Genomic DNA, 19,266 nt, shown 5'->3' on the forward strand with positions numbered 1-19,266 from the left:
ATGGCATTTACACCACAAACTTTCATTTCATTGATCAAAGAAAGAACTAAGTAAGTAAAAGAAAAGATAATCAATATTATACTGTTCTAGCACTGGAAATGAACAAGCTTAAACAATTAGAAATTAAATGAAAAGAAAGATTTACCTGTTGTAGTTAGAACAAAACAGAGCTTATGACAGGGAAAAACAGACCAAATTAATCCTAAAAATATACTATAAAAGGCAAGTATAGGGATAAATAAAAATGAGAGAGGCATACCAAACACAGAGGGGGAAAAAAAAGCTTATAAAGAGAAAAGATGTCCTTACAACAGAATATGGAAAGTCATAAAAACTGCCTATGATAATAACAGGTTGCCTGCTCATCTGAATTGGCTCCCTTGAAACAAGTCAAGGAAGCACAATTTCTTCTCTCTGATATCTGAGAATTAAACATGTAGAGATAATCATTTAAATTTTTAAATCATTTCACTATCATAATTCACTGAATTATGTTGCTTTCACTAAAAAGAGACAACACAGTACAAAGTATAAAACTTTCCAAAAGAAATTAACTGTTGCTCCATTTTTGACAAATATTTTTACTTTTCTTTTTTTTAATCCTCACCCAAGGACATTTTTTCCATTTTTTGTTCAGATAGAGTGGGAGGAAGGGAAGGAGGGAGGAAGAGAAACATGGATGTGAAAGGGATACTTCGAGAAACACCGCACGACCCAACCAGGGCTAGGGACAAACTGCAACTGAGGTACGTGCCCTTATCGGGAACCAAACCGGGGTCTCTCTGGACCGCAGGCCAACGCTCTTACCGCTGAGCCAAATTGGCAATGGCAAATATTTTACTTTTATTTACTTTTTCTTTATTGATTTTAGAGAGAGAGGAAGGGAGAGGTAGAGAGAGACAGAAATATTAATGAGAAACAACATCAACTGGCCATCTGCTGCATAACCCCCATTGGGGATTGGGCCCACAACCTGAGCATGTGACCTGACCAGGAATCGAACCGGCAACCCATTGGTGCATGAGTCAACACTCAACCACTGACCACACTGGCTGGGCTTAACAAATATTTTTATTTTATTTTTAATTTTTTTTTTCTTTGTTGATTTTACAAAGAGAAGAAGGGAGAGGGAGATAGAAAGAAACATCAATGACAGAGAACATCAACTGGCTGCCTCCTGCATGGCCCCCAAATGGGGATTTGGCCTACAACCTGGGCATGTGCCCTGATCGCGAATTGAATCTCTTGGTGCATGGGTCGACACTCAACCACTGATCTATACCAGTTGGGCTTAACAAATATTTTTTAAAACTACATGTATCATACTTACCTATCTTGTGTAGACTGAACAGCCCACAAGTAACAGCAATTACGAGGATCATTCTCAGGTTCTTGAAAAGTAACAGCATATACAGGAACCCTTCCACCTTCCAATTGTGTGTAGTACCTATATGAGGCACAAAGACTAGTATACTTTGTACTTTTAAATTATAACTATGTGAAAAAAGGTGCCTCAATATAAGAATTTGAGTTAGAGCAACTACAGTTCATATGACCATCTGTAGAAATACACAGGATACAAGACATCAAGACAATGGGCATGGCACCCATCCCCCAGGAAGAATTGGGAAGGGCTAAAATTACTAAAGCACATGCATACATGTATGTGTGAACTAGTACATATAAATGTATGCCACTATGTATTGCTCCCCAATTAGAGATGAAAAACTGCCACAACACTCCATTTCAGCTGCTTGAGTTTAAGAGTTCGTTTCCTCACTACCACAACAAAATGTGTTCAAGTCTGAAGAGTTCCCATAAACCCAAAAAATGATATAGTGCTAGAGAAAACAATGTAGAAGCCAGATTCTCCAGGTCCTCAGGAATAAAGTGAGATGGACTTCCCACAGGGAGGTACTAAAGAGTAGCATCGGCACTTCATCACCGGTACTCTGCAGAAGAATTTGACTTTGTGGAAGTGCAAAGATAGTCAGCATTTACCCTAGGGGGCTTGTAATACTCTAATATTATCCAACAACCCAACAGTAAGAAGAGGGCCTAGTTTGAGATGAGGAAATTTTCTTATCTTCCATCTCTCTTTTTCCTTCACTTCAAACTTGGCAAGTAGGCACCAATTTGTTGGCAAGACAGCAAAAAGTCAAAAAGGTAACTATTTTTGTTCACTCATTTGCAAGATAAATTACTCAAAATAGCTGTCCAATATACCTTGAATAAAAATGAAGAAATATTAAATGGACAACTTAAGAGACAAATAGACATTTATTTACTTAACTCTTAATAGGACTAAATTAAAAACCTAGAAGACCTATTTGCAACCTCCCTCAATAAGAGGTTAATTCTTCAGCAATTTTAACACCATAAAAGTATCGATATTATTATATTTAGAGGAAGTTTTTCACAGCGTGACAATTTTAAAACACAGTATTTTATAACTGATTTTTTTAAGCCTGTTTTTCTGTCAATTAAGAACTACTACTTTACACATATGAAAAGTACTTCTGAAAGAATTCATACTATACAAATATGTGATTTATCTTTAGTTATACCATACTAGCAAAATGAACACCACAATAACTGAAATTCCTTTTAAATATACACTAGAAAAAAAAAATCAACCTAAATTCATGTGCTAAGTCATTCCATTATCATGTCAAGTCATGAGTTACACAATGAAAAATTATTCATAGTCACTCATTCAATCACTAATCTATCCTACCTTTCTCCATAGACTAATTTTTACATATTAATAGAATACAAGTTATATCAGGAAAGATGTTACCAAAAATCAAATCAAAGAAAAAAGTTATACTTACTCTCTTTTCATGCTTTTCATATTCCAGAGTGCTAGATAGCCATCAGAAAAACCCACAGCAAGCTGATTTGTCCTGTTTATGTAACTTAGAGTTGAAACAGCTGTTCCTGATGGGCTTACTAACTGAAAGCACAGATGGCGTCCTTCTCCTATTGCATGTTCTCTGATGTGTGGTACTTCAGCTGGAATACCTGCTATAACTTCAAGGTCTAAAAAAAAAAAAAAAAAAAAAAAAGTGAGATAAACTAGAAACAGCATGAAAACAAATGTGTCACCCATTATTCAAGCAGTAACTGAAGACTACTGGAGTAAATCAGAATAAGATTAGTGATAAAGTATGCTGAAATATGAAAGTCACCCTTATCTACTTAAATGCTATAATTTTCAAAACACATTTAATTATGCAATTTTAACCCAAATATGCTCCTTGGTGAAATGGCTGGTTTCAGGTCTGCGGCAGAAAATATATAAAGTGAGCCTAGCACATGTTAGTGTCAGAAATTTAGAAAACCATCAAAGTCTAAGAGGAATTTGTCAGACTACATGAAAAAGAACATTTTAAGCACCAAAAAAATAATAATAAATGACCTGAAACTGATTCAATATAGAATGTAAACTTAAATTGAACAATATAATTTAAGAAGTAATAATGAAATAAATTACCCTGGCCAGTTTGGCTCAGCTGGCCAGGGTAGCGCGTTGGCCCATGAATGATGTTATAAATACTCAAATAACCCTTGGCAGAAAAAGGTTCCCCCAGTGTGCGACCCAGCTGCCCACAAAATAGGGGTAGAGCCAGGTCAAAGGGACTGTACGATCCAGTTACCCATGGGACCTGCGGGGTGCTGGGGCACCAGAGAGGCCTGTGGCGACCCAGGTGCCCACAAGATAGGCATATAGCTGGGTCTCCAAAGAGACTGTGCGACCCAGCTACCCGTAGTACAGGCAGGGAGCACGGCTCCAACAGGGCCTGAGCTATACAGCTACAGGTGGCACCAGCTGGGAACACAGCTCCAGAGAGGCCCACGAGATCCAGCAGCAGCACCAGCAGGACACACCAATACCAGCCCTCAGTAGTCAATCCTCCAGGATCCACAGCAGGCAAGAGGCAACATGCAACAAAACAGTCTAGGAGGCATAGTAGCCTTATTTGATATACAGTGAGCTGCATACACACCCAAACATCCCTCAGCAGGTCTAGAGCTACCAGACGGCTAAAATGGGAAGACAAGCAAACAACACCCAAAGGAAAGAAAAAGAGGAATCACCAGAAAAGGAACTACAGGAAATGGAAGACAGGAACCTGTCAGATAAAGAATTCAAAGCAATAATTTTAAGGATGCTCAAACAATTTGTTGAGAACTACAAACAACTTAGTAAGAATTATGAAGAGCTCACTGGGATCTATCTACTTCAGCTTTAAAAAAAGAGACATGCTATGCATAAAAATCAAGAGAAAATAAAGAATGACATAGCAGTTATGAAAAATACCTTAGAATGGTTCAATAGTAGATTAGAAAAAGCTGAAGATCAAATCAGTGACTAAGAAGACAAGGTAGAGAAAAACACTCAAATAGAGCAGCAAATGGAAAAAAAAAATTTTAAAGCAGGAGGAAAGTTTAAAGGAGTTGTGGGACAATACAAAACGTAATAACATTCGCATTAAAGGGACACCAAAAGGAGAAGAATCAGAGAAAGAAACAGAGAACCTGTTTGAAGAAATAATGACAGAAAACTTCCCTAAACTGGTGAAGGAAAAAGTCACACAAGTCCAGGAAACACAGAGAGTCCCAAGCAAGACGAACCCCAGAAGACCACAGCTAGACGCAGCATAATAAAAATGGCAAACATTAAAGACAAAGAAAGAATCTTATTTATTTTTATCCTCACCAGAGGACATTTTTCCTTTTTTTTGTTCAGATAGAGTGGGAGGGCGGGAAGGTGCGCGCGCACGAGAGAGAGAGAGAGAGAGAGAGAGAGAGAGAGAGAGAGAGAGAGAGAGAAACATCAATGTGAAAGAGACACATTGAGTGGTTGCCACCTGCACGACCCAACCAGGGCCAGGGACAAACTGCAACCGAGGTACCTGCCCTTAGCAGGAACCGAACACAGATCTCTCTGGACCGCAGGCCGACGCTCTAACCGCTGAGCCAAACCGGCCAGGGTGACAAAGAAAGATTAAAGGAAGCAAGAGAGAGACAGAAAGTTACCTACAAGGAAGCTCCCATTAGACTGTGAGCTAATTTCTCAATAGAAGTGATACAGGCCAGAAGGGAGTGGCATGAAGTGTACAAAGTAATGCAAGGCAAGGGTCTGAATCCAAGATTACTCTATTCAGCAAGGCTACCATTCAAAATTAAAGGACAAATAAAAAGCTTCATGGATTAAAAAAAAAAAAAACTAAAGGAATTTACCACCACCAAACCAGCATTCCAAGAAATGCTAAAGGGACTGTTGTAAGAAGAAGAAGAAACAGACAGAGGAACACAGGCATAAAATTAAAATGGCAACTAATAACTATCAATAATTACCTTAAATGTAAATGGCTTAAATGCTCCAATCAAAAGACATAGGGTAGCTGAGTGGATAAGAAAACATGACCCATATATATGCTGTTGACAAGAGTCATAACAAAAGACTCCCACAGGATGAAAGTGAAGGGATGGAAAAAGTTTTTCCAAGCAAATGAAAATGAAAAAAGAGCTGGTATAGCAATACTCATATCTCACAAGATAGACGTCAAAACAAGGGCCATGATAGACGTCAAAACAAGGGCCATGATAAGAGACAGAGAAGGTCACTACATAATATTAAAAGGATCAATCCAACAAGAAGCTATAGCCCTGGTAAACATATATGCACCAAATACGGGAGCACCAAAATATATTTAAAAACTTCTGGAGGACTTCAAGGGAGAGATCAATAGCAACACGATCATAGGGGTGACTTTAACATGCCACTGACACCACTGGATAGATCTTCTAAACAAAAAATTAACAAGGACATGGAGTCCTTACAAGACAAACTAGATCAGTTGGACTTCATTGATATTTACAGAACATTTCACCCCAAAGCTGCAGAATTTACATTCTTCTCAAGTGCACATGGGCCATTCTTAAAGATAGACCACATGTTAGGACACAAATCAAGTCTCTACAAATTCAAGAAAAGTGAAGTCTTATCAAGCATTTTCTCAGATCACAGTGGCTGAAAACTAGAACTCAATTACAATAAAAACACACAAAAACATTCAAACACTTGAAGGTGAAATAGCATGTTATTAAACAACGAATGGGCTACTAACGAGATCAAGGAAGAAATTTAAAAATTCCTGGACACCGATGAAAACAAACACACACATACCAAAAAATCTATGGGACACAGCGAAAGCAGTCCTGAGAGGGAAGTTCATAGCACTACAGGCCTACCTCAAGAAACAAGAAAAATTCCTAATTGACTTTTTAACCCTACAACTTAAAGAACTAGAAAGTAAACAAAAAGAAAAACCCAGAGCTAGCAGGAGGAAGGAAATAGTAAAGGTCAGAGTAGATATAAACAACATAGAGACTAAAAGAACAATCCAAAAGATCAATGAAACAAAAAGCTGGTTGTTTGAAAAAATAAACAAGATAGATGGACCTTTAGCCAGACTCACCAAAAAAAAAAGAGAGAAACCAAATAAACAAAATCAGAAATGAAAGAGAAGTAACAACTGACACCACAGAAATACAAAGGATCATTAAAACATACTACGCCCTGGCCGGTTTTGCGCAGCAGTTAGAGTGACAGCCTACGGTCCAGAGACACCCGGGTTCGGTTCCCACTAAAGGCATGTACCTCGGTTGCAGTTTGTCCCCAGCCCTGGTTGGTCATGCGGGTGGCAGCCACTCGATGTGTCCCTTTCACTTTGATGTTTCTCTCTCTCTCTCCCTATCTCTTTCAATATCTACTTTAGTATATGAACACTTCATCAATAAAATAGACTAACAAAAAGTATCCACAGTGCCCACAACATTAAAATAGGTCCAAACAATAAAAGAAACTGATATATAAAGAAGTCTCTATAGCACTGGCTGGTCTGGCTAAGCAGTTAGAGCATTGGCCCATAGACCAGAGAGTCTCGGGTTCAATTCCAGTCAAGGGCATGTTCCTTGGTTGTCTCTCTCTCCCTCACATCAATGTTTGTTTCTTTCTTTCTCTCTCTCTTCCCCCCTCCCTCCCAACCTGAAGATAAATAGATAAATGGAAAAATATCCTCTGGTGAAAATTAAAAAAAAAAAAAAAAAAGTCTCTACATAACATTTTTTTTTTCTTTTTAAAAATCAATCCCATATATATCAGAATATCAATTTCTGGTTTCAAACAAAGAATTTCTAATTACCTGATGCCTCTACTTCATTCTGACTGCATGATAAGTCATCAAGACACAGGTCAATAAGAAGGATCTGTCCAACATTTGTTACCACAGCGGCCACACCAAAAAGCCACCGCAAACTTGGGTGCAAATGCTGAGTGCTTGCGCTCGCTCCTCCATGATTAATTATAGGTTCAATAGCTGTTACCTAGAAAGTAGAATATATGATTTGCTTTTCTTATACAAAGTGAGAAAATACAATATATTTTTATATTAAAGCAGGTTATTAAGTATAACAGACATTTTCAAAAATCATAAATCTGTATTGATACTTATAAATCTGAGTAACAATGAAACATTGCAATATAATAGGAATCACAGCATTGTTTCAATATATTTAAAAAATCATGCACTGGAATAACTGATTTTTATTGAGAATTTAATATAAGCCAGACATTGTGCTAATTGGTTCATTTAATGTTCACAATAACCCTTTAATACTGGACTATAATTATACCTGTTTAAAGATGCAACACCCAGAGGCTTATAAAGGTTAGCTGAGTTATTCAAGTCACACTTATGATATAATTCAAACCTAGATTTTTCTCACTTTAAAGCTCTTAACCAGCTACTCTATAATTATATAACCTCTTCTCTTAAGAGTAAAAACAAATCACTCCAGAAAAATGTACTGTTTATGCTTAAAAAAAAAGTCCAGCCGATGCCTTAAAGCCAAAAGAGGTATAATTTTCTTTAAAAGGGCTATGTTATAATGGACTTCACACAAAGTTTTAGCAGTGACTCAATCACTGGCATTTAAGGAGAATTGAAATTACGTAAAGAAAATCATACTGGCCCTGGCCAGTTTGACTCAGCAGTTGAAGCACTGGCCTGCGGACCAGAGAGTACCGGGTTCGGTTCCCGCTAGGGGCACGTACCAAAAACAAAAAACAAAAAAACAAACAAAAATCATACTGTAGCTACTACATTACGTTATATTCCCCCCTTCATCTCATGAGTTAAATATTAAATGTCTGTACCTAATAGTCCATATTTTATTTTACATTTGGTTTTCCCTATTAATTCACAAATATTAATTAGATACGATACATTGTTAAGTATTTGGTGATTTCTACTATAATACTGATTAAATATCCTAGAAGGAAAAGAGGACATTTGTTATCAATGGTATATGCATTAATATAAACTTAATTTCAGGCTATACTTTTTTACTATAGATGAAAGCCTGGCCCTATTATATTTCATTAGTATACAAACCTTCCATAGTTTTTCTAATTCTAAAAGCTATAATTTCACGGATTGTCTTCCCTTTCTAAATTATGGTAACAATGTCTATAAATACTAAAGCTTATTTTCTTCAGTTTCAGTGAGGGGTAAGGAATCTGTCACAGCTTATATGCCTCATATACATACTATATAAAGTAACTGGTAATGCTAACTTACTTAATTTTAAACTTTTAGGTTTTTTTTTTCATTGATTTTTAGAGAGAGAAACATTAATTTGTGTTCTACTTATTTATGCATTCATTGGTTAATTCTTGTATCTGCTCTACCAGGGATTGAACCCTCAACCTTGGTGTATCAGGACAATGCTTTAAGCAATGGAGCTATCCTGCCAGCACTTAATCTTAAAATAAGGCACTTAAAAGCAAACAAAGAGGGAATACTGTGCTCCAACCCAAAAAAACCCAGCTAGTTGACCAAACTTCTTTGGAAGTTACCTATCACTACTCTCCCCATCTTTTCCTTCTATATTCTCTTTTCCATGTATTACCAGCCATCCACCCAAATGAACTACCAGGAACTTAGGTAAGTTCCTTCTCAATTACTCTTATCCAAATAATCAATATGTCCTGTCCATGTTACCTCCTGAGTATATACTGAAGCTGTCTCACCCTCTCTGATTCTACTGTCATTTCCTTGGTTCAGTTCATCATCATTATTTATCTGAACTACCCCAACCTAAGGAATTTTTTTTTTTTTTTTTTTTAATCCTCACCCGAGGACATTTTTCGATATTTTGTTCAGATAGAGTGAGAGGGAGAGAGAGAGAGAGAAACATCGACGTGAAAGCGACACATCGAGTGGTTGCCACCCACACGACCCAACCAGGGCTGGGGACAAACTGCAACCAAGGTACATGCCCTTAGCGGGAACCGAACCCGGGTCTCTCCGGACCGCAGGCCGACGCTCTAACCGCTGAGCCAAACCGGCCAGGGCTTTTTTTTTTTTTTTTTTATCCTCACCCGAGGACATTTTTCCATTTTTTGTTCAGGTAGAGTGGGAGGGAGAGAGAGGAACAGAGAGAGAGAGAGAAACATCGATGTGAAAGGGACACATCGAGTGGCTGCCACCCGCACAACCAACCAGGGCCGGGGACAAACTGCAACCAAGGTACGCGCCCCTAGTGGGAACCGAACCCGGGTCTCTCAGGACCGCAGGCCGATGCTCTAACCGCTGAGCCAAACCGGCCAGGGCTAGGAATTTTTTACACTAAAGTTCTGCTTTTAACTTAAATGACTTCACCACAAACTTTAGGAGTAAACCCTTAATCGCAAACAAGCCCACTCACAATCTGACTCAATCTTTACCATTTCTGGCTCCCACTTCCTACTTCTTTCTCTCCCCCTGAGATTCTAAATAAGCCTAGTTTTCCAAATATTCCATATATTGAAACTTTTTACATGCTGGTCCCTTTGCCTGAAATGTCCAAAGTTTCTGAATAGAAATTATTCAGGTGTTCTCCATGTTCTAAAATTTAGAATCTAAATGGTTGAATTTATGAAAGTACTTATAAATAGGTTGTACCCTTAACGTTGGTCTTCTACTAAACTACAAGCTTTTTGACAGCATGAACCAAAATCTAGCACATGGCTTGATTTATAGAAAGCACTCAATATATGTATTGCTAAATTAATTTTGCCTCAGAATCATCACCACTGGCAAGCACATATAAAACACTAGGCTATAAATTACTTCAGACCCCAAATACTGACTCACGAGGTCAATTTCCTCCACTGTAAAAATATAACGTCATTAAGTTCCCTTTTAACTTTAAAAACTCTACTCTATGACTATATACATTACATATACACACATACTTTTTTATGTATATCTAAGTGCATACTTTTTGCATACCAGGTGTAGAAAGAATTCTACTCTTCCATGACTTTATATTTTGTGGGTGTGTGTATGTGCATTTGTAAGTGTATACAGGTTCTCACCATGTATGAAAGAGCAGGAATAAACCTGCTAAAGGCAAACCAAATTTAAAGTACTTCTATAATTACTACTGGATAAGATGTCTGGCATATGGAGGGAAAATAAGATATTAAAGTTAATAAAAGGTGATTATAAATGAATCCACTATTTAAATGCATATTGCTCCAAGACTACATAGTTGACCCTTGAACAACATGGGTTTGAACTTCACAGGTCTACTTATACATGTATGCTTTTTTCATAGTACATACACTGCTGTAAATATATTTTCTCTTATAAATTTTTTTCTTCTAGTTTACCTTATTGTAAGAATACAGTATACAATACATACAACATACAAAGTATGTGTTAATTGTATCAGTAAGGCTTCAAGTTAACAATAGGCTATGAAGTTTTTGGAGATCAAAAGTTATATGCAACCCTGGCCAGTTTGGCTCAGGGGTTCGAGTGTCGGCCTGTGGACCAGAGACCCAGGTTTGGTTCCCATTTGTCCCCAGCCCCAGCTGGGGTCATGTGGGTGGCAACCATTCGATGTATTTCTTACATCGATGTTTCTCTCTCTCTCTCTCTCTCCTCCCCTCTCTCCCTCCCACTCTGTCTGAAGATAAATGCAAAAATGTCCTCAAGTGAGGATTAAAAAAAAGTTATATGCAGATTTTCAACTGTGCTGGGGGGGGGGGGGGGCAGTGCCCCTAACCCATGCATTGATCAAGGGTCAACTGTAGTCTCAAACAAAAACAGGAAAAAACAACAACATTGTAACAAATATTTTAGAAATATTTTAGAAACTTTTTTATTTTGAACTTTTAAATGAAAAATAACACACTTCCATAAAAGTGAACTAATTAGAAGTATGTGTGTATGTATATACATATACCTCAATGAATTTTCACAAAGTAAACACACCTGTGTCATTGTAACCAGTAAGGGTTCAGTTTTGAAAACAGAATGTACACGTATCTTAAACAGTACCTACCCTTCCAGGAAGAACAACTGCTTTAACCACTCTTGATATACCCAGGTCATAAAGACAGAGAACACTCCCTTCTACATCTTCCAATCCAATTAACAATCCAGTTCTCTTCTGCCAAGAGAATTCTTTCACAGCTAGGATTATAGGTGGCTCGTCACTCACTCCACTGAATCTATATGCAGACAACCGCTCTCCTGTTATAGAGTTTACTACCTCAAGTTGTGGACCACAAGTCAAGTAAGCAAGTCCATTTTTCCCTAGAAGAAAAAAAAGCAAAAATGTTGTTTATGTAATATTGTATGTACACAACAAAACGAATTAAAGCTTTTATATATATAATAGTTCATTATATAAAACTTTACATGTTATCTTCAAATTGAAATCTAAACATTTATACAACAGAGTGATCCTCAAACTAGTCAAATAAAATGTACTACTACTGAAATAATAATAAAGTAACCATTCAGTAAAGGTACCATGCTATGTGATTAAATACAATACTATCATTTACTCCTTGTCATACCTCAATACAGAGATAAAGCAACTAAAACTTTCATACAATATATAACTTGCCCAAAGTCAAACAGCCATAAGTGGACCCCAAGTCTGTCGAATTCCAAAGCCCATACTTTAACTACATTATACCTTAAGTGTTAAATTAGGTGTTATAAAATATAACAAGACTATCCCAGAAGAGTTCAAAATCTAATTGAGAAGATAAGAGATAACTAGCATAACAAAAGGAAGTATCAGAAGCCCTTCTTGGTCCCTTACTAGTCTTATTTGGATTTCCTGCAATATAAAGTAACTAGAGGGTATTAAAAGCAGGACAGTGACAATCTATCTGATTTATGTTTTTAAATATTACTCCAGCTGCTAAACATGGACAATAAGAGGGAAAAGCACAAAGAAATAGGGAGATGATACCTACAATTAAGTTGGGTAGCTAATAATAGGGAAAAGTTGATTGACTGAAGGTTCATCTTAGAGGCAGAAAGAACTAAAAGGATCTACTTGCTGATGAGCAAGACATGGGCGAGTAAAACAGAAGAATCAAGAACAGACCCTGAATTTTCCCTTGAGCTGTCTTTAACCTTTGTCATTTAAATTATAAAGTGCCTTGGTGTGAGCCTCTTTGGATTCATCTTTTTTTGGACTCTCTGAGCTTCCAGGACTTGTATGTCTACTTCCTTCACCAGGTAAGGGAAATTTTGTTACTACTTTTTTCAAATAGGTTTTCAATTTCTTGCTCCTGCCCAGTCAGTGTGGCTCAGTGGTTGAGCGTCAACCCATGCATCAGTTTCTGCTCCCTCTCTTCTTCCAGCACTCCCATGATGCAAATGTTGGTACGCTTGAGGTTGTGCCAGTGTCTCCTTACAGAATCTTCTTATTTTTGGATTCTTTTTTCTTTTTGCTGTTTTGACTGGGTGTTTTCCCCATATTCCAAATCTTTTATTTGGTTCTCAGTGTCCTCTATTCTACTGTTGATTCCCTGTGAATTATTAATTTCAGTTAGTGTATCCAATTGGTCCTTTTTTATGCTGATGTTCTAAGTTCCTTGAAGTTCTCAGTAAGTTCCTTGAGCATCCTTATAACCATTGTTTTGAAACTCTGTATCTGCTTGCTTCCATTTCATTTAGTTCTTTTCCTGGAGATTTCTCAAGTTCTTTCTTGTGCAATAATGTTTCTTTGTGTCTGCATTTTGGCTGCTTCCCTGTGTTTGTTCTATGCAATTGGTAAAGTTCCTATGTCTCTCAGACTTGGTAGAGTGGCCTTGTGTAGTTATGTCTCTCAGACTTGGTAGAGTGGCCTTGTGTAGTAGGTTTCCTGTACGGCCCAGTGGCTCAGCCTCCTCAGTCACCTGAGCTGGGAACTCGAGGTGTGCCCCTATGTGGACTGTGTGCACTGTCCTATTGTAGTTGAGCCTTGATTGTTGTTGACATCACTGGGAAGGATTGACCTCCAGGCCAATCAGCTTTGAGGACCAGGTGCAACTACAGCCGAAGAGCTGCTGTGCAGGAGCCAACCCTATGGAGCAGGACTTACTTCTTTGAGGCTTTGGTGCTGAGTATGCCCCTTGAGTGCGTGGCTTGTGGAGGTGGTGGGATTGTAATCTGAAGCTGACCACTGGATGCACTGGTTCTGGGGCCTCCAGGAAAATGCAAAGTCAGCCATTGCCTATGCCCTGCCTGGGGTCGCCTGGCATGAGATACAGAGTAATCTGTAGATGGCTGCTACTTGTGTTGGGTTTGGAGGTGCCCAAGAGAGACCAAACTGTGAACCAAGGCAGGCAGCTGCTAGTGCCAGGCCGGGGACCACTTAGCAAGAGGTATAGGGCACACTGAGGCCAGGTATTGCTTATTTGAGAGATTTTAGGAAAGTCTAAAGCATGAGCCAAGACAGGCCACCCATATGGAAAAGACAATGGAAACAGCTTGGATGAGCCTGAGAATTGGATGGAGTGGGGTCTCAGGGAATCACCAAGGTGGGGCAAAGAGTATGAGCCAAGTTTGTAAAGACTCAGATATATGGTGCCTGCCTGCCGTCTCTGTGGTGGGGAGGACACAGCAAAGAAACAATGGCCTCCACCAGCACTATTTTCTGGGAGAAATTTGCCCACCCCCACCCCCCAAGCTCTTGCCCTGGTATCAGAGAAGTCAGTTCTTCCCCATGTGTCCCTGGTTTCTGCTTAAATCTGTGAAGGGGCCCTTTAAGAGGAACTGCCTGAGACTTCAGCAGCCTCCCTGTCACTCAGCCACAATCTCCACCAGTTTTTATAGCCTAAAGATACGGGAACTTCTTTTCCTGGCACTGGAACCCTGGGCTGAAGGGTTTGGTATGGGGCTGGGACTCCTTGCTCTTCAGGAGGAACCTCCACAGCCAAGATATCCCTCCAGATTAAAAACTGCTACACATGCCCTGGCCGGTTTGGCTCAGCAGTTAGAGCATCAGCCTGTGTATCAGAGAGTCCTGGGTTCAGTTCCTGCTAAGGGCACTACCTTGGTTGCAGTTTGTCCCTGGCCCTGGTTGGGGTCGTGTGGGTGGCAACCACTGGATGTGTCTCTCACATTGATGTTTCTCTCTCTCTCTTCCTCCTTCTCTCCCTCCCGCTTTATCTGAAGATAAATGCAAAAATGTTCTCGGGTGAGGATAAAAAATAAAATAAAAACTGCCACACAGCCCTGGCCAGTTTGGCTTAGTGGTTAGTCAGCCCACAGACCAAAGAGTCAGTGTTTGATTCCAGTCAAGGGCACGTATCTCAGTTGCGGTTCGTCCCTCGCCCTGATTGGGGTCCTGTGGGAGGCAACCAATTGATGCATCTCTCTCTCTCTCCCCCTCCCTCACACTCTATCTGAACATAAATGGAAAAATACCCTCGGATGAGAATTTTTTTTTTCATCCTCACCCAAGGCCATTTTTGCACATATCTTCAGATAGAACAGGAGAGAGAGAGGGAGGAAGAGAGAGGGAGAAACATCGATGTGAGAGAGACACATCTAGTGGTTGCCACCCACACGACCCCAACCGAAGCCAGGGACAAACTGCAACCAAAGTACGTGCCCTTAGTGGGAACTGAACCCATGACTCTACGGTCCGCAGGCCAACACTAACCGCTGAGCCAAACTGGCCAGGGCTTGAGTGAGGATTTAAAAAAATAATAAATAAAAACTGCCACATATGGGTGTGGGACAAGCATGTTCCACACCACCCCTCCTACCAGTCTCGATGTGGCTTCTTTAATTCCCTACTTGTAGGATTTCCATTTGGCCAGACTTCAGGTGGTTCTAAATAATGGTTGTTCTGCAGTTTAGTTGTAATTCTGATGTGGTTGTGGGAGGAGACAAGTACTGCTTTAACCTAGCCGCCATCTTGACCCCTATAAATTAGCAAATTTTTAGCAACATTATTTTACCTGCAGCAAATTTTCCACGAAGTATAGATTCTAATGTTATTTCATCTTCTCCAAGGGCTTCAATAGTCACATCTGGGAACTGCAGAAGATCACTAGTCACTTGTGCTGTTAAGTCTTGCATACTTTCACTGTAAATATTTAAAAAAAACATATTATTATTGTATTTCTACTACAATACACTTGATTATCTCTAACAAGAAGAAAAATAAAATAACCGCACAAATATTTTAAAAAGCTGAAATTATTTGCCCTGGTCAGTTTGGCTTAGTGGTTGAAGCATCAGCCCACTGATCAAAGAGTCACAGGTTCAATTACGGTCAAGGGCACGTACTCTGGTTGTGGTTCGGGCCCTGGCCCTGGTCAGGGTTGTGTGGGAGGCAACCAATCAATGTCTCTCTCTCTCTCTCTCACATCGACGTTTCTCTTCCTTCCTTCCTCCCATCCTCCCTCCATCTCTATCTGAAGATAAATAGAAAAATACCCCTGGGGGAAGATTAAAAATAGTATCTAATTATAAAATACATATTAATGTGCTTCCAGGTCTGAGGTATTCTAAGAAAATATTTCCCAATCAGACTTAGGAGAGTAAAGATTCATTAAGCCAGATGTTTCAAGGATATATATGATTCCCTAGATTCTTTGAAGACTGGTTCAATACAATTAAATTTACTGCCTGACTTTCAAAGAACACTTCATGCAGAATACTAATCTAGATTTTTGAAAAATTACTGCTATGGTAAAAAGATAGAAAAGTCCATGAAAAACATTTCCAAATCCATAGTAACCTCAGGAACGGCACATTAACTAGATATTTTTTTTTAAAAATGTAAAATTATCTTTCATTTCCAATATATAGAAGCCTCCCTGAATGACCCTCTCATTGTAAACAACTAAAAATGTTAAAATATGAAAGTATCTTATTCAACGATTACTAAGTTGGCAAAGCCAAAATTGAAGAGACAGTAGGAATTGTGGAAGACAAGTAGCTGGGCTGGGCCTTGGGGATGAGCTACCAAACCCAGTCCTGGTGATCCTAATCTTATTTTCAGCACTCTGAGGTCCACAGAGGAAGAAGAAAAGGCTAACAGAACCAAAGCAAATAAGCTAAGAGCTCTCCACCCCACCACTCTAAAGTCAACTCCACAGGGCTATATCATCAGCATAAAGGGGAATGAGAGAAACACCCATTGTACAGGACAGGGAACAATAAAACTGCCTGTATTGACCTTGGCTATAAGTCCCTACTCAGAAAAAAGAAATTCTCCTTCACACAAATTAGTGGGCAGAATTAGAGCTATTATGAAAAGTACTCAGGTGAAGATTTTATTATTAAGTATTCTCAGATTGGTAATACTCCAAGCAACCTCCAGAAACCACTCAATAGTCTGGAATCTTCAGAGTTCTCAAAGATGAAGTTCCAACAAAAATGGGCTTACAGTCAAAACAACAAAATAGAACAAAGATATCATGATCAACAGCTAGTAAAATCAGTCTATCAAAGACTTCAGATACTGAAATAATCAGAAAATAAGTATGTTTAATATGCTTAAAGAATCAAAGATTTAACTTGCTAGTGAGGAAGAAACTTTAAAAATTAAAATGAGCCCTGGCCAGGTGGCTCAGTTGGTGGAAGCATCATCCCATGCACTACACCTAAAGGTTGCAGGTTCAATTCCTGGTCAGGACACACACCCTAGGTTTCAGGCTGATCCCCAGTTGGGATGTGAGGGAGGCAACCAATTGATGTTCTCTCTCACATCTCCCCAACAAGTATGGCCTCGAGTGAGGATTTAAAAAAAATTAAAGCCCTGACTGTTTTGGCTCAGAGGTTAGAGCATTGGCATGCGGACCAAGGAGTCTCGGGTTCAATTCCGGCCAAGGGCACATACCTCGGTTGTGGTTCATCCCTGGCCCCAGTTGGTGTCATGCAGGTGGCAACCAATCGATGTGTCTTTCTCACATCGATGTTGCTCTCTCCCACTCTGTCTGAAGATAAATGTAAAAATGTCGAGTGAGGATTAAAAAAAATAAAATAAAATAAAAATCCAGAGAATTCTAATACCCTTCAGTTTGGAGAGAAGTAAAAGAGAATCTATCCAAGGAAAATTCCAGAAAAATTTCAAATTACAGACACTACAGACCTCAGCAGAGAGCCAGATCTACCTTCCAGGGCACATTGTTGCTCTCTTGGGAGAAAGGCATTTAAAAGTCCAAAGGAGTCTCCCTGGCAGGAGAGTAATCCCAGGTACAGGTCATTCCATCAGGTAAAATGTTTCTCAGCAGTGACCACACTCAGCCCATAGAAGAAAATCAATACTATTAAACTAAAACCTGAGATAAAACAAGCCACTCACTAGACCTTCTTAAGAACAAAACACTATTTTTTATAACAAATAACTGTTGTATTAAAAGAATTATCATAAATTTTAAATTTTCTGTCCCTTAAATTTTGGTTTTTCCTTACAAGATTAACTTTCTCCATTTCATAAAATTTGTCTCTGTGACAGATATGTCTGAAATAGACACAAAATGTTAGTACTGTTTACTTCTGTGTGATCCAAATTTGAGGTGATTTCTTTCTTATATTTTTCTGTGATGGATTTTTTTTTTTTTTTTTTTTAATCCTCACTCGAGGATATTTTTCCATTTTTTGTACAGATGGAGTGGGAGGGAGAGAGAGAAAGGGAGGGAGGGGGAGAGAGAGAGAGAGAGAGAAACATCAACATGAAGGGACACATCGAGTGGCTGCCACCCGCACGACCAACCAGGGCCAGGGACAAACTGCAACTGAAGCACATGCCCTCAGCGGGAACCGAACCCAGGTCTCTCCGGACCGCAGGCCGACGCTCTAACCGCTGAGCCAAACTGGCCAGGGCTGTGTGATGGATTTTTAAAATATTTTTATAAAATCAGTAACAGCCTGGCCGGTTTGGCTCAGCGGTTGGAGCGTCAACTTGCGGACCAGAGAGTCCTGGGTTCGGTTCCCGCTAGGGGCACGTACCAAAAAAATAATAAAATCAATAACAAATAATTTTTTAAAAACAAAACTAAAATGAATAAAACTTTAAAAATACAAAGGACAACAGCAATCTTGAGAAAGAACAAAGTTGGAGAAAGCCAACTATCTGATATCAAACTATATACTACATAGTAATCAAAACAGCATGGTACTGGCATAAAAACAGAAATATAGATAAAAAGAATAGAGAGCCCAGAAATAAACTCACACCTTTACGGGCAATTAATATTTGACAAAGGAGGCAAGCACATACAACGGGGTAAAGAGAGTCTATTCAATAAACAGTATTGGGAAAATTGGACAGATAATGCAATATGAAACTAGACCACATTCGTACACCATACACAAGAATAAACTAAGAATGGATTAAAGAATTTGATGTTAGACTCAAAACCATAAAAATCCTAGAAGAAAACATAGGCAGTAAAATCTTGGACATTTCTCGTAGTAATATTTCTTGATATATTTCCTCAGGCAAGGAAAATAGAAGAAGAAATAAACAAATGGGACTACACAAACTAAACAGTTTTTGCACAGCAATGGAAACCATCAACAAAATAAAAACACAATCCACTGAATGGGAGAATATATTCATTAATATATCTGATAGGTGTTAATATCCAAAATTTATAAAGAACTTGTAACACTCAACACCAAAAATCCAATTAAAAAACTGGCAAAGTACCTGAATAGACACTTCTCCAAGGAGGATATACATATGGCCAACAGACATTTGGGGGGAAAAAAACATTCAACATCACTAACCATCAGAGAAATGCAAATTAAAACCGCAATGTGATATTACTTCACACCTGTCATAATGGCTATCATCAATAAGTCAAACAAGTGTTGGTAAGGATGTGGAGAAAAGGAAACCCTCATGCACTGTTAGTGCAGCCACTGTGAAAAGCAGTATAGAGCTACCTCAAAA

The 19,266-nt window shown here is 38.9% G+C and overlaps 1 protein-coding gene across 5 annotated transcripts in view; it reads right to left on the reverse strand.

The window, feature by feature from the left end:
• The window catches only part of AHCTF1 (AT-hook containing transcription factor 1), an 81,052-nt gene that overhangs the window by 51,831 nt on the left and 9,955 nt on the right, over positions 1 to 19,266 (reverse strand). For 3 of the 5 annotated variants that reach the window (XM_036277605.1, XM_036277604.1, XM_036277602.1), the window contains 5 exons: positions 15,317 to 15,444; positions 11,407 to 11,660; positions 7,215 to 7,395; positions 2,835 to 3,042; positions 1,331 to 1,447 (listed from right to left, as the gene is read on the reverse strand). In XM_036277605.1, the coding sequence (XP_036133498.1) occupies positions 1,331 to 1,447; positions 2,835 to 3,042; positions 7,215 to 7,395; positions 11,407 to 11,660; positions 15,317 to 15,437 (881 nt within the window). In that variant the 5' untranslated portion in view covers positions 15,438 to 15,444. Of the gene's footprint in view, positions 1 to 1,330; positions 1,448 to 2,834; positions 3,043 to 7,214; positions 7,396 to 11,406; positions 11,661 to 15,316; positions 15,445 to 19,266 lie in introns of those variants that run through there. The other 2 variants (XM_036277606.1, XM_036277607.1) reach the window with 2 other exon arrangements.

This window comes from Molossus molossus, unplaced genomic scaffold, assembly GCF_014108415.1.
Source record: "Molossus molossus isolate mMolMol1 unplaced genomic scaffold, mMolMol1.p scaffold_m16_p_23, whole genome shotgun sequence".
NCBI lineage: Eukaryota > Metazoa > Chordata > Mammalia > Chiroptera > Molossidae > Molossus > Molossus molossus.